The 23,989-nt window shown below is 42.5% G+C and overlaps 1 protein-coding gene across 2 annotated transcripts in view; it reads left to right on the top strand.

Moving 5' to 3' along the window:
* Positions 1-23,989, top strand: part of LOC144508528 (extracellular sulfatase Sulf-2-like) — a 347,976-nt gene that overhangs the window by 207,580 nt on the left and 116,407 nt on the right. For both annotated transcript variants that reach the window (XM_078236521.1, XM_078236520.1), the window contains exon 5: positions 15,260-15,499. In XM_078236521.1, the coding sequence (XP_078092647.1) occupies positions 15,260-15,499 (240 nt within the window). The remainder of the gene's footprint in view (positions 1-15,259; positions 15,500-23,989) is intronic.

The raw sequence follows: 23,989 nt of genomic DNA, 5'->3' as shown, positions 1-23,989 counted from the left end.
AGGGTGGCACTCTTGAAAGGGAGTTCTCTCAGCTAAAGTGTGAAACTTTGTCCTTAGGTGGATGGATAAGATTTAATTGCAAAGAAGAACGCACAAGTTCTCTCCAGTATCCAGCCCAATAATTATCCCTCAAATAACAAGTACCTCGGCAGTTTATCTGGCTGTTATCATCATGCTATTTGGAGGATCTTATTGTGCACAAATTGGCTGTCAGGCTTCCTACAGGGAATCGGAGATTACAATTTGAAAGTATGTCAGTGGCTGTAAAGTGCTTTGGGTGTTTCTGAGGTCATGAAACGTGCTTTGTAAATCCAAGTCTATCTTTCTCCTTTGAGTTGTTTTCATTCTCACAAGTATTCATTGTTAAATATCATTTCAACGTTGCTCTCTGAAGACATACCTGCAAAGCTATCTTTCTCTTTTTCTAGGTGATCACACATTTCTGTCTTCTCTTTGAAATAGTTCTGGAAATAATTTTGTGCAGTTAGTGACATTTCGGAGACAACAAAGATGAAAGTGCAAATAAAATGCTAACTTCAGCCAACTAGGAAGCAAAGCAAGCTCTCGAGATAATGTCACAGCAGCCAGTACCTTGCTAAGAACAGCAGGTTATTCAGTCCAATTGGCAGAGAGGCAAGCTTTCTATTCAAAAGATGGGCCATGAGGAAATGATAGCAAGCAAAGGCTTAGTTAAACCACAAGGAGGCCATGTTGATAACTGAGACACTCTGCTGCTGTTCTCTGCCCCTTCCTCACCCATCCCTCCAACGCAAATGGGAGAGGTGAATGGGACTGGCTAGCTGCACAGGTGGAGAAAAATACATTGGCTGGAATTCTCCAGCAGTTCACGTCCCACTGCTGCTGCCAGAGAAGACGGAGAATTTGGCGCTCAGCCAAAGCTCTGTTCACTGCAGTGGAAGGGAAAACCTGAAAAAGAGCTGAAGAGTTTTAACTCTAATTCACTTGGCAGAAATGGAGTTTAGCGATTAGTTAAAATGGAATTGGGGATTTAAGCCCTGATCTGGCCAACTTCAATTCAAAATTGGAGGCAGCTGTCATGCCCAATAAAGGGACGGCATGATGGCACGGTGGTTAGCACTGTTGCCTCACAAAACCAGGGACCCAGGTTAAATTCTGCCCTTTGGGTGATTGTGCAGAGTTTGCATGTTCCATAGAATCCATAAAATCCTACAGTGCAGAAAGAGGCCATTCGACCCATCGAGTCTGAACCGACCACAATCCCTTCCTGGCCCTATCCCCATAACCCCATGTATTTACCCTAGCTAGCCCCCCTGACGCTCAGGGGCAATTTAGCATGGCCAATCCACCTAACCTGCACATCTTTGGACTGTGGGAGGAAACCGAAGCACCCGGAGGAAACCCACGCAAACACAAGGAGAACGTGCAAACTCCACTCAGACAGTGACCCAAGCCGGGAATCCAACCCGGGTCCCTGGCACTGTGAGGTAGCAGTGCTAACTACTGTGCCACCATGCATGTTCTCCCCATGTCTGTATGGGTATCTTCCGGATGCTCTGGTTTCCTCCCACAGTCCAAAGATGAGCAGGTTAGGTGGATTGGCCATGCTAAATTGCCCCTTGGTATCCCAAAATGTGTAGGTTAGGGGGATTGGGGGGGGTAAATGCATGGGGTTACAAGGATAGGGCAAGGGGTGATCCTGGGTGAGATGCTTTGTCAGAGAATCAGTGCATACGCAATAGGCCAAATGGCCTCATTCTACATTGTAGGGATTCTATGATAATATCATAGTCATATCGTTAATCATGCACTGTATTCAGTATAGAATATTTGCAACTGCCTTTTCTTTTAAAAATGGATATTAAAGCAGGTTAATGTGGCTGCTTAGGTTCAGATGGCTTTTGCAGTTTCAGCACAGACTACTTTAACTCTCTGGAAAGTTCCTAGTTGCATGACTATGGGTGGAGTGCCTCCCCCAAATGGACATGCCAAAATGAACCCATCTGTGGAATTCACACCTACTATTTTTTGTGGACTTGTCGGAAACTTAAGATCAATGTACTTCAAAGTTCCTGACTCCGAATCCTAAACTTAGCAAAGATAGTTTTAGAGGAACCAATTCATCAGAAGTAATGTGAATGGCACCACTCATTCTCCATTTCATTGCACTAGATTCTAACTCAAAATTATTCAGGGGGGGGAAGGAGAGTAGAAATATTGATCACGTGACTAAAGCTATTCACAGATAACAAATCTTATTACCCCAAAAACCAGGGAGAAACCAATCAGTCTGCAAATAACATTGCAAGAAATAGCAGTAGCTTCAGAAAAAAAGCATTAACATCTACACCTTTAAAACCTAGAGACTGCAACATCTTTAAGTCTTCCACACTGTTCCTTTTCAAGTCCACCAGTATGGAAATTTGACCTCCTGGTAAGACAACTATAAGTAACTCACTTGGTGACCTGCTCAACAAACTATTGCTTTGAGGAGATCCTACAATAATCCTGATGTGTGACTTCTGTCATTTGAATCCATCTAGACAACCCTTCAGGAGTGAAAATGCCTTTTTCACTGAGCCTGCAATGTATGCTGCTTTACTCAGATAATGTGGAGATGCCGGCGTTGGACTGGGGTAAACACAGTAAGAAGTCTCACAACATAGAACATAGAGCAGTACAGCACAGAACAGGCCCTTCAGCCCACGACGTTGTGCCGAGCTTTGTCTGCAACCCAGATCAAGCTATTTCCTACCTATCATCCCGAAGTGCTCCATGTGCCTATCCAAAAGCTTCTTAAATGTTCCTAAAGTTTCTGACTCCACTATCCCTGCAGGCAGTCCATTCCACACCCCAACCACTCTCTGATTAAAGAACCTACCTCGGACATCCTTCCTATATCTCCCACCATGAACCCTATAGTTATGCCCCCTAGTTACCGTTCCATTCACCCGAGGAAATAGTCTTTGAACGTTCACTCTATCTATCCCCCTCATCATCTTACAAACCTCTATCAAGTCTCCTGTCAACCTCCTCCACTCCAAAGAGAAAAGCCCAAGTTCCCTCAACCTTTCCTCATAAGACCTACTGTCCAAACCAGACAGGATCCTGGTAAATCTCCTTTGCACTCTTTCCAGTGTCTCCACATCCTCCTTATAGTGAGGTGACCAGAACTGCACGCAATATTCCAAATGTGGTCTCACCAAGGTGCTATACAGTTGCAGCATAACCCCACGGCTCTTAAACTCAAACCCCCTGTTAATGAACGCCAACACACTATGGGCCTTCTTCACGGCTCTATCCACTTGAGTGGCAACCTTCAGAGATCTGTGGATATGAACCCCAAGATCTCTCTGTTCCTCCACATTCTTCAGAACCCTACCTTTGACCCTGTAATCCACATTCAAATTTGTCCTACCAAAATGAATCACCTCGCATTTATCAGGGTTAAACTCCATTTGCCATTTTTCAGCCCAGCTTTGCATCCTATCTATATCTCTCTGCAGCCTACAACAGCCCTCCACCTCATCCACTACTCCTCCAATTTTGGTGTCATCAGCAAATTTACTGATCCACCCTTCAGCCCCTTCCTCCAAGTCATTAATAAAAATTACAAATGGCAGAGGACCAAGCACTGATCCTTGTGGCACTCCACTGGTAACCAATTTCCAGTCTGAAAATTTTCCATCCACCACCACCCTCTGTCTTCTGTTAGATAGCCAGTTACCTATCCAATCGGCCAAACTTCCCTCTATCCCACACATCCTTACTTCATAAGCTGACCATGGGGGACTTTATCAAATGCCTTACTAAAATCCATGTATATGACATCAACTGCACTACCTTCATCAACACACTCCGTTACCTCCTCAAAAAAATTCTATCAAATTTGTGAGGCAAGACTTGCCCTTCACGAATTCGTGCTGACTATCCCGGATTAAGCTGCATCTTTCTAAATGGTCATAAATCCTATCCCTAAGGACCTTTTCCATCAACCTACCGACCACCGAAGTAAGACTAACCGGCCTATAATTACCAGGGTCAATTCTATTTCCTTTCTTAAACAGAGGAACAACATTTGCCACTCTCCAGTCCTCTGGCACCATCCCCGTGGACAGTGAGGACCCAAAGATCAATGCCAAAGGCTCTGCTATCCTTGCCTCCCAAAGTTTCCTAGGGTATATTTCATCAGGCCCAGGGGACTTATCAACCTTCAGTTTATTCAAAATTGCTAGTATATCTTCCCTCCGAACAGGTACTTCCTCCAGCCTATCAGCCTGTGACACCCTCTCTTCCTCAAAAACATGGCCCCTCTCCTTGGCGAACACCGAAGAAAAGTATTCATTCATCACCTCTCCTATCTCTTCTGACTCCATGCACAAATTCCCACTGCCGTCCTTGACCGGCCCCAACCTCACCCTGGTCATTCTTTTATTCCTCACATAAGAGTAAAAAGCCTTGGGGTTTTCCTTGATCCGACCCGCCAAGGACTTCTCATGCCCCCTCCTAGCTCTCCTAAGCCCCTTTTTCAGCTCATTTCTTGCTAACTTGTAACCCTCCATCGAGCCAACTGAACCTTGTTTTCTCAACCTTACATACGCTTCCTTCTTCCTCTTGACAAGACATTCAACCTCTTTTGTGAACCATGGCTCCCTCACTCGGCCATTTCCTCCCTGCCTGACAGGGACATACCTATCGAGGACACGCAGTATTTGTTCCTTGAAAAAGTTCCACTTATCATTAGTACCTTTGCCTGACAATTTCTGTTCCCATCCTATGCTTCCTCATTCCTGCCTAATCGCATCATAATTACCTCTCCCCCAATTGTAAACTATGCCCTGCCGTATGGCCCTATCCCTCTCCATTGCAATAATGAAAGACACCGAATTGTGGTCACTATCTCCAAAGTGCTCTCCCACAACCAAATCCAACACTTGGGCCGGTTCATTTCCCATTACCAAATCCAATGTGGCCCCACCTCTTGTCGACTTATCCACATATTGTGTCAGGAAACCCTCCTGCACACACTGTACAAAAACTGCCCCATCCGAACTATTCGACCTATTAAGGTTCCAATCAATATTCGGAAAGTTAAAGTCCCCCATGACAACTACTCTGTGACCTCCACACCTATCCATAATCTGCTTAGCAATTTCTTCTTCCACATCTCTATTACTATTTGGGGGCCTATAGAAAACTCCTAGCAACGTGACCGCTCCTTTCCTATTCCTAACCTCAGCCCATATTACCTCAAATTTGTAAATTGAGTTTGTGTCTTTATATGCCCTGTTTGTGAATAGATCTCCCACTCACCTGACGAAGGAGCAGCGCTCTGAAAGCTAGTGGCTTTTGCTACCAAATAAACCTGTTGGACTTTAACCTGGTGTTGTGAGACTTTTTACTGTGTTTACTCAAATGAGCCAGGCATGTGAACTATGAACTGTTACTTTGTTTGTAATTGGTAAAAGTGCGCCATCCTCTGTAATTGTATTGTTTCTCGAGAGTGTATGTGTGTGAGACGTAGTACTAGACTTTCTGCTTGAATACGTAAATTAATAATCCTCTTTAGTTAAGCACAGAAAAATTTGCTGCTGGTTATTCCAATTGATCGCACCTTCCAGGGCTGAGTAGCATACACATCTTCCTTTTCAAAAAGCGCACTGATTGTGGATAAAAAGGGAATGAGAATTGGGGTTTCAGTTCTCTCTCATCCTTGTCTGTGACACAGCAATAGCATGAAGCTGCTGAGGTCTTTCTTTATCTACACAAATCAGCTTCTGATTAAATCACTACGACCTGGTTCTTGTCTGAATCTGAGACCTGACCAAGTGAGTCGTGTTAGATTCCCCACCAAGCCAACGAGCTAGGAGAGGACCTGAAGAGGTTCCAGAAGACCCAGGAGGAGACATGTTTCATTTGAGCTCCACAATGAAACCCCCATCCTGGGCCTCCAACCGCTCTGTCCCACCACCCTGACTATGATTGTATGCCAACCTCACCGATTATGCTACTTTGGTATTGGGCACTATTCATGCTGGTCCCTAGCCATGGCGTGTGGTTGCCTGAAATCTCGCTCCTACCTGTTGGCCAAGTAGTGGGTTCAGCTGGGTTTGGGTAGGAGGCCAACAATTTCCATGTAAATGGGATCCAGCTGTTAAAATCAGCCAGGCATTGCTTCCTTCGCAACTATGAACTGTACTTTCCACTTTCATAACCTCATCCTGAAAACCTACTTCTAGTTAGTCAGCCCCAGTATTAAAGTCAGCAATTAGCAAGTATTTTTGAATAAACATCAGTTAATATGCTGAGAAAGCCAAATCATTGCTCCCAGTATTACCAGCACAATACATATAATCTACAGTTCCATTTATATCCATTTTAAATAACCACTTTAGATCCGAACAAAATTCTGCCCTTTTTCAGTGTAATGCAATACGTTCATTTATTTCACTTTAATGGCGTCAACTGACTTGAACCCATCTCACACTGAAAGAAGATCTCTTCAATCACAGTAATATATTTTGACTAAATGTTAAAAATGGACCTTACATTTTATTGCTGTTGCACTGGTTTTGAAACACTGCAAGAATATTAACCAACTCATTCACATTTTATTACTAAATCTATAATGGGTCCTCCTCCAGATTCATTCGGTTAGTCCCAGAGCAATGAAAATGCCATCAATTTGATCTCATTCTCACACAAATTATACATGAGGGAGAGCTTTCTGTAAAGTAACAGACCTTTACTGAGAATCTGGTGCACTGTGTATTTGTGGTCTTGTCACAGTGTTGACAGGATTGCAAATGTGTTATGTGTATGTCATATAAGCAGTACAGACAGCTGGCCTTGCATCTTCAGCTCATTTCTATCATTGGGATTTATTATCTGTCAATCTTTGCCCAGGCACAGGGAGCATAGCTGAGCTACCCTTGAAGGACTGTTGTGAAAATTTAAAGAACAGGTCACACAAAAGTGAGTGGCTGCATTTTGGGGCAAATGGTTAAGTATTTCTTAATCCAAAAATATTTATTAACTATTCATAAGCCTTTCTAAAGGAGGTATCAATGGGCAAGTGACAAAATGATGCTTTATAGAATCCCTAAAGAGCAGAAGGAGGCCATTCAGCCCATCAAGTCTGCACCAACTCTCTGACAGAGCATCTCACGCAGGCCCTATTCCCATAACCTCTCATATTCACCCCGCTAACCTCCCTAACCTACATTGGACACTAAAGGACAATTTAGCATGGCCAATCCAGCTCACCTGCACATCTTTGGAATGTGGGAAAAAACCGATACACCCAGATGAAACCCACACAGACACGGGGAGAACGTGCAAACTCCACACAGACAGTCCCCCAAGGCCAAAATCGAACCCAGGTCCCTGGCACTGTGAGGTAGCAGTGCTGGCCACTGTGCCACCATGCTGTGGGAGATGATTGGTCAAATCCGACTGATGCTGCATAAGGCACATGAAAGGCAGTTGTGCCGGGTGCATGGACTCTGCCTATGTGACACAGGGCATTGGGAATCCAACTCCATGCCCGGGATTTCCTGCTCATAATCACGTCCGGTTCAACGATGGGAGCAGAAAATGTATTAGAATAATTATCAGGCCCTACATCTTACATCGCCCTCGTCCATCAGAAAATCCATCTACGTTAGCGTGGAAGCAAAATGGCGTGAATCACGACTGGTCTCCCAAGACGTGCACGTGGGTGTCATGGTGGCACAGTGGTTAGCACTGCTACCTCACAGTGCCAGGGACCTGGGTTCGATTTTGGCCTTGAGTAACTGTCTGTGTGGAATTTGCAGTTCTCCACGTGTCTGCGTGGGTTTCATCCCGGTGTGTCGGTTTTTTCCCACATTCCAAAGATGTGCAGGTTAGGTGGATTGGCCTTGCTAAATTGCCCCTTAGTGTCCAATCATATGTGGATTAGGGAGATTAGCGGGGTGAATACATGAGGTTATGGGAATAGGGCAGGAGGAAGGGCCTGCATGAGATGCTGCGTTGGAGAGTTGGTGAGTGGATGTCCTAGGGGAGCTCAGGTAAGTGCCGCGCTCAGCGGGGAGAGGGTCACTGCCCAGGCATTGCCCCCTGGCACTGCTCCCAGGCACTGCTGGGCGAACTCCTTTGCTCTCCCTGCCCTGGGGCAGCTTTTAGAAATGATGCCCTGACTCTCGGCTGATGAAGTTGCTTTCGGAGTGGGTGAATCAGAGGCCGCCCCGCCAACGATAGGTCGTGGGACCCACTCATTGAAGTTGTTTTTCTAAGTCCCGGACAGTACAGCAGAGAAAGCCTCTACTGATGTCTGGGAAAATCTCTCCCCATGTATTTTTCTCTTTTGAGAGATGATTGCAGCCAGATGCACAATTTGTGCACTTAGCTCAAATAGATGTTATACTTTCAGGAAAGATTGTGCTGCCTGGGGCTCTTTTCTCCGGAGAAGAAAAGTCTGAGGGGGGTAAGCTGATAGAGATCTTCATTTGTGGATCAGAAATTGGAGCCCTGACTATGAGATAGTTTCTATTAAATTCTATGGAGAATTCAGGAGAAAACTCTTGACCCTGAGAGTGATTAGAATATCGAACTTGTTAACCACAAGTTGAGACAAAAAGAACATATGCTTTCGGAGGAAGCAGGGTAAGTGCGGGAGGGAGAAGGCAATAGAGAGAGAGAGGTTTATAAATCGAGATGATAGAGGCTGGGGGAAGGCTCATGTGGATCATAACCTCTGACAAGGGCCTGTTAGGCTAAATGGCTTGTTCCTGTGCTGTAAGTACTTTACAAATTTATGGCTATTTTTTGGCTCCAAATATCAGACATTAGCCTCAAATTCTTGTGATGCTGTCACAATGTTGCACTGGGAGATCCCTGAAAAACATTGAATTTAACTAATCTTATTTTATAGTGTGAGGTCAGGTTACTCGGGTACTGGCATGGTCAGCATCCGAAGGTTGGTGAACAAGAAACCAGAGCTATTCACATGGGCATGCATAAGTAAAACACAATGTGGAAAACGCTGAAAGCAAAAGAATTACATTTCTGGAGACAAAGACTTTTATTCAGCACAATAAAGCTGGAATATGGAATGCTGCCTGTGCTTTGAGTCAGGATCCCTGTTGGGGCCGCACGGTGGCACAATGGTTAGCGCTGCTGCCTCGCAGCACCAGTGAAGCGCGATATAACTCATGAGGCTAGAGATGCTCGAGGAAATAAAGGCTTTTATTTACTATTACAATGGAGCTACCATATATAATACACAATCCCAGACTGAAGGGTCCCAGACAGAGCAGTGACCTTTATACCTCTCCCAGGAGGCGGAGCCCGACTGGGATGTACCATAATAACTATAATACAGGTAGAACAGCCCAACCCTAACCCCAACAGTAACAAGTAGAACAACCCAACCCTAACCCCAACAGCAACATATATACAGACTCATAGTACTGGCCAGACCCTGGCTCAGTGCTACCTGGTGGGAACCAACGATGGTTCACCACAACCAGGGACCTGGGTTTCATTCCCAGCTTGGGTTACTGTCTGTGCAGAGTCTGCACATTCTCCCTGTGTCTGCGTGGGTTTCCTCCCACAGTCCGAAAGACGTGCTGGTTAGGTGCATTGGCCATGCTAAATTTTCCCTCAGTGAACCTGAACAGGCACCGGAGTGTGGCGACTGGGGGATTTTCACAGTAACTTCATTATGGTGTAAATGTAAGCCTACTTGTGACACTAATAAATACACATTAAACTTACTGAGTTTTAGTTAATACACATGTTTTAAGTTTTTATGCTACAATGCAATTTTTTGGAATAATTATTGCATGGAGGATCGATAGACTTCCAGTTATATTGAGGTCTAAAAATGTTAACAAGGTGGTCACCCTCTGGTGTGAGTTGAGTGTACAAATTCTACCTGTATAAAATGGGCACTGGAAATTTGGCTCCATGTTTGTTCCTCTTTCAAGATGATTGCAACTAAATGCACCATGCATAACCTTGCCCTGAAAAGGGGCATTGCCAAAGATTGGGCAGAGAAGCGAACGTTTGTCAAGCAGTTGCAGGAGAGAACCTTAACCACTTCTATGACCTGTCTTATGGGAGTTTCTGTACATGTGGTGACTGTACGCCTGTTGCTTGTTAGTGAACTTTTAAAAGCCCAGTATATTTCCTCTCCATTTGCTCCCAAGAGCAGGTATTTGAATCAGAAATTCTCAACATTGTTTCAATTATTAAATGTGATAAATTGGACAAATATTTGGAGCAAGGTTAGTGTCATTTTTTTTGTGTGAAAGAGCTGTGGCCTTTGTTCTATGATTTTCATTCTGAAGCCAATAATGGGCTCTATGCTGCACAAATTGAACCTTTAGCATTTGAAAAGCAGTATTTCCTGTCAGTGAAGATTGAAACAAATAACCCGTTCCCCAGGGCTTGAGCACATAATCAAGGCTGAAACTCCATTATTGTAATGTTGGGGTGCTATATTGTCAGAGCTGCTGTCCTTCAGCTGAGACATTAAACCAATTCTGGTGATACAGGATGACATTAAAAATCCCATGGCACTATTCAGAGAAGAGGAGTGAGGTCTCCAGGGTTCCTAGCCCACATTAACAACATCAAAAAACACATGGATCAGTTATTCATCTGATTGCTATTTAGTGATAATGCTCTGCATAAAATGACTGTCACATTTCACTGCATAACAATAATGCCTGCACGCAAAACGATTTACAAAATGTGAAGTGCTGGGAGATAATTTTGAGAGACTTAAGAGATGTAATTTTAAATAAAAGTCTCCCTTTCTTTCCTTCTAACTGGGATTTCATCTTTTTAAAATGAATATGAAGTGTGTCATTTGGTATCCAGTGTCATGTGAATATTTGGATCATGAATATATGTTCATAATATGTTATATGCTAACTTCTTACAATAAGCAAGGAATACTCTATAAGGAAGAAAGCATTATAAGTGCATTATACACTAATAATGCATGTATTATTTGGCTACTGAAGTCTAGCTATGTGCAACTTTGTACCATCTTTAGGCCACAAAGTATAATTATGTGACCTCCCTGAATCAATTATTGGAGGATTTCTTTTCAGGAAAATCCTAGCAGTCAAAGAACAAAGAAAATTACAGCACAGGAACAGGCCCTTCGGCCCTCCAAGCCTGCACCGACAATGCTGCCCGTCTGAACTAAAACCCCCTACCCTTCCTGGGACCATATTCCTCTATTCCCATCCTATTTATATATTTGTCAAGACGCCCCTTAAAAATCACTACCGTTTCTGCTTCCACTACCTCCTCCGGCAGCGAGTTCCAGGCGCCCACCATCCTCTGTTAAAAAAAAACTTACCTCGTATATCTCTTTTAAATCTAATGTCCGACTTTATTCTTGGGGTCAGTCAGATTCTATTTTCTGATGAAGGAAAGGCTTTCCAGTGCAGTTCTCTTTTTCTTAACTATGGCATAAAAAATTTGCAAGTGCACCTAAATTTTGAAATTTATTGGGTTTGTGTTTAAGTTGGATGATATGTGTTCATGAGGAAAATAATATTAATATTCTACTTGGTGATTATAACTCTGTGTAAGTGAATATGCTCTGACTGGGTTAAAATTGTGCCTTGTGTTGATTTAAGGCTAGTTTTGGCTACTTATTATTAAGCAGAGGCTATGTCATTTGGGAGGTTAACTGTTGCTTGGTTAGAGGACTTTACAAATCAGAAGGTACTTGTACGTTCAATGCGGGAGGTTACAAGTGGAGATCGGAAGCATCCAACAACTTAAAATTGGGTCACTAAAAATTTATTTTTAAAAAACGTAACATCTAGAGTGTAGAATCTCCTGTATGCTGGTATGTCACTTTTAAAAGTTTAAGTTTATTTATTTATTAGTGTCATAAGTAGGGTTACATTAACACTGCAATGAAGTTACTGTGAAAATCCCCCAGTCACCACACTCCGGCGCCTGCTCGGGTGCACTGAGGGAGAATTTAGCATGGCCAATGCACCTAACCAGCATGTCTTCCGGACTGTGGGAGGGAAACTGGAGCACCTGGAGGAAACCCACGCAGACATGGGGAGAACGTACCAACTCTGCACAGACAGTGACCCAACCTGGGAATTGAACCCGAATCACTGGCGCTGAGAGACAGCAGTGCTAACCACTGTGTCAGCGTGCCACTCTGTGTATCTGCTGCAGGGATGCACACAGTAGTCAGGTGATATATTGTTTTGTAGGAGCAGAGGTTATGGCACATGATGCACAATGTATTGTCAGGCTGTTGAAGTGAACTTTCATTGTTTAAGGACATGAGTCTAATCATTGTTGAGTAGACATAGCCTCTAACTATCAGAGTTTAATTGCTTTAGGAGGGGACCATGCAGGTTGAGATCACTCACGATTGAATTCCTCTCCAAGCTGCAATTGAGGACCGAGGATGAATTGTTTGATTTCCTTGCTTTTTCCTCAAATCTATTGCAAAGGGTATTTTTTAAGTTGTAAATATTCTAACTCCTGTGCCGATAAATTATTTTCTCTTGGGAAAAATTCTTCTTTTCTTACCATCATTCTTTAACTTGGAAAGGGTTTTGGAAAGAAATTTACATTGATGTCAATCATTGTAATATATTTGCCTAGACTTAGTTTCACTAATTATATATATCAGAAAAGTGTGATGTGAATGTGACAGGTGAAAGCAAATGTGGGCATGGCTGCATCTTTATAATCTGACAATCTACTGTGAATTTACACTTGAGTTGAGATAATCAAGACAAAATGTAGTCTTTAGGTGGAATGAAATCAAAGAGTGTGGGGAGGGAGCAGATGGCATAAAGCAAGCAGTGGGTCGAGGTGGAAGGTGTGTTGCAGTAAAGAGAATGATGATGATGCAGGCAGGAATTTAAAAAATAACAACTGATTTAAAAGAAATGTGAATCCAGTGGCAGTTAGAAATTTTTCAGATTCCATAGATCTTAGTTTCAATGCTACCATCATTTAATATTCTTAGATACTCAATACTGACAGTAGATTCCAATAAAAATTCCTGTTGACATATATATTCACAATGTGAAGGCATAAATAAATGCTCCAATAAACAGTATTATTAAATTGCAGAGCAGTTGGGACGGACCAGTGATAAAGTCACTAAGCAGAGATGAGGAGGAATTTCTTCAGCCAGAGAATGGTTAATCTGTGGAACTCTTTGCCACAGAAGGCAGTGGAGGCCAGGTCATTGAGTGTCTTTAAGACAGAGATAGATAGGTTCTTGATGACATTAGATAGGCATTTGACAAAGTCCCACATGGCAGGTTGGTTAAGAAGGTTAAGGCTCATGGGATACAAGGAGAAGTGGCTAGATGGGTGGAGAACTGGCTTGGCCATAGGAGACAGAGGGTAGTGGTCGAAGGGTCTTTTTCTGGCTGGAGGTCTGTGACCAGTGGTGTTCCGCAGGGCTCTGTACTGGGACCTCTGCTATTTGTGATATATATAAATGATTTGGAAGAAGGTGTAACTGGTGTAATCAGCAAGTTTGCGGATGCACGAAGATGGCTGGACTTGCGGATAGCGAAGAGCATTGTCGGGCAATACAGCAGGATATAGATAGGCTGGAAAATTGGGCGGAGAGGTGGCAGATGGAGGTTAATCCGGATAAATGCGAAGTGATGCATTTTGGAAGAAATAATGTAGGGAGGAGTTATACAATAAATGGCAGAGTCATCAGGAGTATAGAAACACAGAGGGACCTCGGTGTGCAAGTCCACAAATCCTTGAAGGTGGCAACACAGGTGGAGAAGGTGGTGAGGAAGGCATATGGTATGCTTGCCTTTATAGGACGGGGTATAGAGTATAAAAGCTGGAGTCTGATGATGCAGCTGTATAGAACGCTGGTTAGGCCACATTTGGAGTACTGCGTCCAGTTCTGGTCGCCGCACTACCAGAAAGACGTGGAGGCGTTGGAGAGAGTGCAGAGAAGGTTTACCAGGATGTTGCCTGGTATGGAGGGTCTTAGCTATGAGGAGAGATTGGGTAAACTGGGGTTGTTCTCCCTGGAAAGACAGAGAATGAGGGGAGATCTAATAGAGGTGTACAAGATTATGAAGGGTATAGATAGGGTGAACAGTGGGAAGCTTTTTCCCAGGTCGGAGGTGACGATCATGAGGGGTCATGGGCTCAAGGTGAGAGGGGCGAAGTATAACTCAGATATCAGAGGGACGTTTTTTACACAGAAGGTGGTGGGGGCCTGGAATGCACTGCCAAGTAGGGTGGTGGAGGCAGGCATGCTGACATCGTTTAAGACTTACCTGGATAGTCACATGAGCAGCCTGGGAATGGAGGGATACAAACGATTGGTCTAGTTGGACCAAGGAGCAGCACAGGCTTGGAGGGCCGAAGGGCCTGTTTCCTGTGCTGTGCTGTTCTTTGTTCTTTGATTAATAAGGGGATCAGGGATTATGGGGAAAGGGCAGGAGAATGGGGATGAGAAAAGTATCAACCATGATTGAATGGCGGAGCAGACTCAATGGGCCGAGTGGCCTAATTCTGCTCCTATGTCCTATGGTCTTAAGCAAGTGGATGATGATCAAGCAATAGGCTGAATTAAAGAGCAGGATGGGCCTGAGGATCTTTGGAATTGGGAATAGGTGAAGGAAATATTGGGGGTCAAGACTTAGACTGGCCTTCCTAGACTTCAAGAGGGCAGATAGATAAGAAATGGTTCAGCCAGGCATGCGTCCAGAGAGCCTGGTTGATGTTGAGACAATCTTATCCAGGAATAGCAAAACAAAACTCTGCAATCGAGAAAATGTAATTACTGAAAAAGTTAAGAACTTAAAGGAAAATATGGACAGCACAGATTAGAGGGCAGTGGTACTTATCTGTGTCTGGGGAAAACTGCAAGTCTGGTTTTGGTCTAGTGATCTGTAGACTCTGAAGTTACATTCAGTATTGGAGGTAGAGTTGTGGATATGATTATGGCCATGGCAACTCGTAATTGCTTCCTTGATAATGGCAAATTCTATGAAAGTGCTATTTAGAGGTACGAAAGAAATGCAATCTGTTACAAAGTGGGGTAATTTTAACTTTGGGTGAGAATGTAAAATGGGAGATAATGAGTCAGCTGCCCGTTATGAGCCCTCTGAATGTTTTACACTATTACTCCAAGGCAAAATCAGACACCAGGAGTTTTTTTCTTCACAGAAAAACCAAGCTTAATTTTTGTTGTTGATGTTGAAAACTTTAATTCTGTAATTGTGATATCAATTTTTTATGTTTCTAGGATCTTTGGAAGTGATGAACAAGACCAGGAAGATCATGGAACAAGGAGGGGCCCACTTCACAAATGCGTTTGTGACAACACCCATGTGCTGCCCTTCAAGATCTTCCATGTTGACAGGGAAATATGTCCACAACCACAATACCTACACAAACAATGAGAACTGCTCATCTTCCTCCTGGCAGGCCACACATGAGCAGCGGACATTTGCTGTGTATCTGAACAGCACTGGTTATAGGACAGGTATGTTATCCAAGGAATTTGCAACTCCTTCATGGTATTTCATGATAAATCTTAAATAATCTGAATATTTATGAGGAAAAGAAGCCCTCTTCTCATTCAAACAAAAACATAATGTTCATAGAATCATAGAATCCCGACAGTGCAGAAGGAGGCCATTCGGCCCATCAAGTCTGCACCAACCGCAATCCCACCCAGGCCCTATCCTCACAACTCCATGCATTTACCCTGCTAATCCCGCGACACTAAGGGGCAATTTAACATGGCCAATCCACCTAACCCGCACATCTTTGGACTGTGGGAGGAAACCGGAGCACCCGGAGGAAACCCATCCTGACACGGAGAATGTGCAAACTCCACATAGACAGTGACCCAAGCCAGGAATCGAACCTGGGCCCTTGGCGCTGTGAGGCAGCAGTGCTAACCACTGTGCTATCATGCTGCCCTGTTATCGAATGCACGTTGACAGCTCTAATTAGCAATGTTAGTAACTAAATAATGGGTGTCAGAAAGTGTATCATTCCAATAAAAATCTCAAAAGCATTTTAGAAGATAGCTGAAAGTTTTCTCATCTTTTTTATCATTGGTAAATCGATATATGTGAAAAGTACGGAAATGGGATTAGAGTGGGCTGCTCCACTGGTACAGTTGTAATTTACAAAATAATCTTATATAATTGCTATGATGTAGTTAAAGGCTTATGTAAAGCCATCAACTTTATGAACAGCTTTATATATAACGTTAAGCTACTTTAGTTTACTGTGTCCAATGGCACTAATTATGAGCACCATGTTATCAACTAGATGATGTCCAAGGCTTAATGAAACTACAATTTCAACAGGGACACCATTCCAAGTTTCGTAAAACCCCAGCAGCTGAGTAACATGGCCATTGTTATGATCAGGTCAGGGGAGGTGAAATGGTTGATTTTTCTGCCACTCCTCATTTGACCACAGCAGGTTTTGTTTTTGAAAGGGTATGCCCCTTAATGCAGTGTGTGTTCAACTATTTGTGTACTGTGACTGTAAAAGATACAAACGGACATGTTTTTATGAGTTTTTCTGAAAATAAAACGATGATATTTATTGTAACATGTACGCACACGCGCACAACCGGTACTGCTTACATAGATTGATGACTTTGATAGGTCTAGGATGAGCTTGGTGGTCCTTCTGGTTTTAGTATCAACATGGTTTAAAGATGTAGGTGAAGGCTTTATCTGTTCTTCCAGAGACAGCAGCTGTTGAACTGAATTCTTTTAAAATCCCTGCCTGCAACCCTAACCCTAATAACAGACAGGGTTCAAGCTTGTAAAAATAGGTGGAGAGAGGAAAGCCCACACATGGGTCTTCTGTTCTATTTGTTTCCAGACTGTCTTATTTCTCCTTGGTTCTTGGATTAAGATTTCTGATCTGAAGTTAATTTCGGTCATATGAACACAAAATCAATTCTTCCATTGCTGACATAAATTATTCTAAGTTAAGAGCCATTGTTAGACAATGAAGAACGGATGGTTGCTCTGTCACTCTTCTTAAGTATCACTCTGAGACAGATCCTTGGTCCTGCTGATAGCATACCCCCAGTGTGGGTTTCCCATTGGTGGGGCTAATAAAATTAATAGCTATAGAATCATAGGGTCAGTTTGGATTAATAAAATTAATGGCTATAGAATCGGAGGGTCAGATTGGATTTTTAAAAATAGCTGAAGGTCAGAAAACAGCGAGTGATGGTAAATGGTTGTTTTTCAAACTGAGAGATGGTAGAAAATGGTGTTCCCCAAGCATTAATGCTAGAACCACCACATATATATATTGACGAGAGTATTGTATCCAGTTCTAGCCACCATGTTTTAGAATGGATGTGAGAGTCCTGGAGAAGTTGCCAAGGTGATTACCAGAATGGTTTCAGGGATCAAGAAAATTAGCTACAAATTTAGATGGGAGAAACTGGGGTTGCTCTCATCGGAGCAAAGGAGGTTGAGAGGAGGTCTGCTGCAGGTGTAATAGGTTATGGCAAGTTTAGATAAGTTGTTCTCATTAGCTGATGATACAAGAACCTAGAGATACAGATTTAAATTTTTGTGCAAGAGATGCACAAAGAACATTTTGATGCAGCAAGTGGCAATGACCTGGAACCCTCTGCCCACAAGAGTGGAGGAAGCAACCAAATTTCAAATTGAAATTGGATAGGCACATGAGAGAAGTGAACCTCAGAGCTACAGGAATAGAGTGGGGGAATGGGTGTGAGGGGATTGCTGCATGGAGAACTATCATGAACTCAATGAGCTAAATGGCCTCCTTCTATGCCATATAACTCACTGATTTCAGCACTAAAAGTTAACACTGACCACAGGTGAATTGGTGCAATCTTTTCCAATTGTCGCTATATTCTACCTTGATAGAAGTGGGGAGTGTAAACCTGCAAAAGTTAAAGAAAAATAATTATGCATCTTTCCTGAAATCCTAGCAAGTTTTCATGGTGAGTAACTGAACCATACAAACCAGGAAGCTCCAAGATTTTCTGATTAAAATTAGAGTATAGCGGACACAGCCATATTCATACCTCACGGAGTTTGATCGAGTCATGAAGGTGATATTAAGCTTCTCTAAAATTACAAAACACAGCATTCATAAATACAATTATGAAAAATGGTCAAGCTTATGTTATTTTCAGTGTCCACAGAACATTGCTTGGTACTCTCATCATACACAGATGTTCAGTTAATTTAGCTCTCATGAAACTTTCTGAAGAATGTTAGTCACTAAAATCAGTCTGTAAATACTGTACCATATGGACATTTTAGTGTTGCTTAAATGAAGATGGGCATTGGCAGATGTTTCATGTCTAGACAGCAATTGCGGTACAATTTAGTCCCTGTAAATATGCAGTGAGCACCCAAACTTTCTAATTTTAAACCAAGGTTAAAAAACATGACTTTATTGGCTTTCAGCCAAATTGATATCAGTTGTAAATAACGATCTCTTATGGCACAAGATACAAGTTATCAGACAGAGGATCAAAATTATTCCCTGTGGTAGTGAGTTCCACGTTCTTACCACTCTTTGAAGGGTAAGGATCACTCTTGCGCTGAGAGGGACAGGCTGCTGATGTAAATAGTGGTAGACCCTTCATTGTTCTAGATCACGACTGTTTTGTCAGTTCGCCTTCTCACTTGAACCTCCCCACTCTGTGAACTGCATATTAAAAAAAGATTCAAATTATTTACCTGCCTTCCCGCCGGTTTCCAGCATGGTCTGGCCTGTGACCGTCCTCCAGCTCTGGGAGATGCGCATGCGTTCCCGGCGCATGTGCAAATTCCGGAACAAGGCCAGCCACGCGCATCTCCAACCCCGGTCCGCCAGAAAAGTTGCAGGTCGGGATGGGAGAATCGCCCCCAATGTTTCAATGAGAAATTTCTCTTCCCCTAACTCACCTGGTTCGCTTCAGCCACCAGTTCTTAACAATACCATATAACTTTATTTAACGCTGCGATCACTCACAAAAATCAAGCTCTTCCCCTAATCTGAGACTGGACAATGCAAAACCTTAAACTTCTCAAAATAACTGGGATAAGCAGAGTCTTGAACGTTGTGTTCTAATATAACTACTGAGCTTATGGGCAGTTACAAAACAGATACTGGTCTTCTAAACAAATAACAATCATTGCTGTCAGGGAAATAACTGTTATTGGTAATGTTGAAAATGTTAGTTTAAGTGGAGGTCATTTTCTGCGGCTCTATAAATATTGGGACAAGATGCTTTTTTTGTCGTTTTCAAACGAGAGAAATTAATTTTGGAGTTATTTCCATGCGGATTATTTTTTTTTACCAGATATCCTGCTGATATTGAGTTATACTTTGTATCATACCCACTTCCTTCATGATGTTTTTATTGGGCTCCTGCTGATGTCTCTATTGATTCCATGCATGGAGTATTTGATTTGCACTGAGAATATACCATTAAAGTGTTTAGTCATTTTGCCATCATTAAAATTGTTAAAAGTTCTCTCTTGAGCTACTGAATTTGCCTAAAATAATGCTTAGGAACTTAGTCTGACAATTACTGAAACACTCTCTGCTTAAACAAAAAATAGCCGGGGGCATGTTTGCTTTGTTATTCAGAGACGACCACTTTAAATAACTTATTTCTGCCTTACTAAAGTTTTGATTTAATAATAGCAATAACCTCAAAGTTGCCAGTTGCTGGTCCTGAAAAAAAGACACAGGTGAAAGGCTAGCTAAATAACTTTACTGAAACCACTTCTTTTTCTGCTTCAACATAAAATTGTTAACCACATTCACAATTTGAGTCAGATAGCTGAATGTCAGTAAGTAAACGAGTTATTAGAGTGTGCATTGAGGTGTACCAGCTGTAGGTTTTTCATATCATTTATCAAAATCCTATAAGATTGGAACAAGTGAGGGTTTCTCTGGGGAGTGCAGCCACTGCTAGATCTGTAGCACCATGGCTGGCTTAGCTGTACAAGGGGGGTAGGGAGGAGGATTGAAAAGTAATCATGATAGAGAATTTTATGATTAGGAGAGCAGACAGGTGTTTCTGTGATCACAAATATGAATCAAGGATGGCAAATCTTGCCTGTCTGGTGCCATTCATTTGGGGCAGCACGGTGGCACAGTGGTTAGCACTGCTGTCTCACAGCACCGGAGTCCTGGGTTTGATTCCCAGCTTCGGTCACTGTCTGTGCGGAGTCTGCACGTCCTCCCTGAGTCTGCGTGGATTTCCTCCAGGTGCTCCTGTTTCCTCCCACAGTCCAAAAGACGTGCTGGTTAGGTGCATTGGCCATGCTTATTCTCCCTCAGTGTACCCAAACAGGCTCCAGAGCGTGGCGACCAGGGGATTTTCACAGTCACTTCATTGCAGTGTTAATGTAAACCTACTTGTGACACAAATAAATAAACTTAAATTTTAATGGCACTGAGCACCTGCAGGGCTCTTTGCCGGCTGAGGGGGGGGAGGCGGGGTAGGTTTGACAGCAGGTGGTCATTATCCATATAGGTATCAACAACATAGATAGGAAGAGGGACGAGGTAGATTTTAGGTAGATTCCGCAGATGCCCATCATGGTGGGCACCAGTGGGAGATCCTGCAGTAAATTCATGCCAGCGAGCAACTGATTTCTGGCCCTCCCACCATATCCTCCCACCATGTCTGCCATCAAACATGCCAGCGAAGCCCTGAAAGACAGATTAATTCAGGATCCCATTGTCATAGGAATCTTAGAAGAGAAGTTATCAGATTTTTGACAGTCAAAGAATGATTTGATCCTATTGAAAGCTGTGCAGAGGCGTGAAAGCATAGCCAGATTTTTATTTGACACAAGAGAGAAATCCTATGGAGAAAAACAGCTGACACAGTGCAATTTGGAGGAAAATCTATTTCATTTTTGACCTCTTGAATTGTAGGTGATTTTAATTGTTTCTCTTTTAATTTTTGTGTTAGAAGTAACAGCACACTGAATCCAAAATCAGAAAAGAGCACACGGTAGCGAGCATTATTCAGTGTTCTCAGTGTGATGGGAAAAGACTGTACGGGCACAAAAAATGTCCCACCAAAATTGTGCAGTGCTATTACTGCAAGAAGAGAGGCTATTTTAAAATGGTATGCCACAGAAAAATGCTCCTAACACAAAAATTAAAAGAGAAACAATTAAAATCACCTACAATTCAAGAGGTCAAAAATGAAATAGATAATGAAGTGCCATTCTTAGGAGAAATTATGGGATCAGATCGGAACTATTGGAGCACAGATATAATGGTCAACAGCTGCAATACAAATTTTAATTTGGACACCGGAGTTTCAATTTAGCATAAGACTTTAAGGCACAGGAGGCACTCAGCTGAAGGTCAAGGGGCAGTTGACTGCTAAACTCCAATAGAAAGGAAAAGCAATCACAAAAATTCTGTATGTGATCCACAACTCAGAATATTCATTGTTAAATCCAAATGTTTGCACTCATATGTAAAGATGATGAATTGGGCAGCCCAGAAAAGTCAACAGAATTCAGGAGAGAATTCCCAAAACTATTTGGAGTTCTTGTGAAGACAGAAGCAGGAGAACCAACACCTAATCGAACTATGTGACAACATAGAGAAAACAAGGCAGAAGATTTTCCAGAGATAGCAGCTGAAGGGACCACAAAACCATTACATGGAAGAACAGCTTGTATTAAGCAAAAAATCGATAGATGAATATGTCCAAGGCAAACATAAAATGCATTGTCACACATTTGTGTTGAGAAACCTAAATAGGAGGACGTAAATTTCATTGAGGACATAGATTCATATACCTCATTAATGACAACATTCCTACCAGCAGCAGCACAGAGGCTGAATGGAATCTGAGCAAAAACAAACAGCAAGTGAAGAATGTGCTAAAATTAGAAAATACTATACAAATGGATGGCCACGATCTGTTCCAAACCCTCTATCCTGAAATAAAAGTTTGAGCAGTGAAGGCATCTCAGTGTCGTCGAGAGTTTGATCATACCAAGAGTCCTCGGTCTCAGGTTTCTTCAAAGAATACACCAGGGACATCCAGGCACTACGAGGTATTGTACTAGTGCTCGGAAGTTAGTCCAGTGGCTAGAGATCTCAAAGTCATTTGACAAAATAATTTTGAGCTATATCACAGTACAATCCATTGCCAAGAGCAAAAAGAACCACTGATGGTATATTCATTTCCAGGCAGACCGTGGGATGTCTCGGAATGTTCCTTTTCAAGCTGAAGAGGAAGACATTCATACAGTTGTTTACTATTACCCCAGATGAATTGAGATTAAAAATCTTCAACTGCTCAAGATGTTATTAATTCGCTAAAAGAATCTTTTGCCACATATGGCATTCCTGATCTTGTCATTTTAGACAATGGCCCACATTTGGCAAACAAATAGTTTGAGAAATTGATGACAGACTGCGGATTTGTCTGCACAACGAGCTCACCCAGGTGCCCACAGGCAAATTGGGGTTTGGGGGGGGGTTCTGAAACAGGCTTGTGAATGATAAAATCTTTGTTCAAAAAGATTGATGATATCAACTTAGCCGCATTGAGTTACCATTCCGTAACGCTTCAGGACTGCTTGGCACCATCAGATTCCTGATGGGAAGGAGCACTCAACATCCTATTCTTCCACATACACTCATGCCATGTCTCAAAATAGCAGATGTAAAGAGAGTAGGGGAGGAGGAGAAATATCATGCAAATCAAACCAGAAATTACAATCAATGCCACAGAATGCATGATTTACCTAAATTCCAATCAGATGAATCAATCTGGATTAGAGAGCAGAATTGAGACGGCCACGTGAAAAGATACAAAATCGGAGATCTTATCTCGTGGAGACTGAAAATGAGATAGTGAGGATAAGCAGCAGCATACATGTAACCAGGGGAAGAGAACCATCAATGGAATGGACTAACTACCCATTTGATCAGGAAAACAACCTGGACAGATAACCAATAGTCTCTGATGATTCACATACTACTCTACAGAGTTTGAGAGGAAGATAGAGAACTTGATTCCTATACAGTCCGCAGCTGAGAATAAGGTTGGGGAGATTGGTGAAACCTCAACATTTATCTCTGCAACCTGCTGATGAAGACAGAAACTTTAGGGCAAGATGTAGGATAATATATTTATAAGAATCTGAACTAGTATGTAATGGGTTAATATTGAATATGTAAATAAATATTCTACGTGATCAGTGATGTAAGATCACTTCAACTGAACGTGGAGGAAGTTTTATGTAGTCTCATACTAAGTCTGTAATGTACATAGTTAGTATGTCAAATAAAAGGTGGAGGTTAGCAACATCCTTGCCTCCAGGAGTATCTATACATTACGATCATGAATAGCCCCTTCTAAGACACTCAACAATCACTATCCTTTTCAGAATATACAAGAGAAACTACAAATATTTTGAACAGGTTCAAAAATAGGTTCCACCTGTGCAAAGTTATGTGGAATTTTAACAAGGGAAATAGGATAAAATTATTTCCACAGGTTGATGATTTGGAACTGGAGGGTAAAGTCCCTCATCTAAAGGATAAAAGGAGAGGGAGGAGAAATGTTTTCACATTATTGGTTGAATTTTATCAGCCATTTGGAGGATGGGCTGAGAGACAAAAAGGGTGGCAACATGGCTCAGGAAGGTATCGGGTGGCATGGCCGACATCTTCCGGCCACCTTGCCATTTTCCCAGTGGCGGGAAAGATAAGTGACCAATTAAGAGACACTTCACATCTCCAGGGTTATTTTGCCAGTGGGTGGAGGGACATTACCATGTGGGGGTAAAGTCACTCACTCTATGACCCAAGAGGAGTTCCCAGCTGCAATGGTCAAACCCTCCACAATGGCAATAACTGTTGACCACGAACACCTCTGCATCTTGGTCATCCAGCCCAGCCTGACTGGTCCCTGTTATTTCTTACCCCACTTACCATGTCCCAAGTGGTGGATGAAATGGCTCCTCCTTTG

The sequence above is a fragment of the Mustelus asterias genome, chromosome 20 (assembly GCF_964213995.1).
Source record: "Mustelus asterias chromosome 20, sMusAst1.hap1.1, whole genome shotgun sequence".
NCBI classification, from domain to species: domain Eukaryota; kingdom Metazoa; phylum Chordata; class Chondrichthyes; order Carcharhiniformes; family Triakidae; genus Mustelus; species Mustelus asterias.
This window is presented reverse-complemented; position numbering and strand designations above follow the sequence as displayed.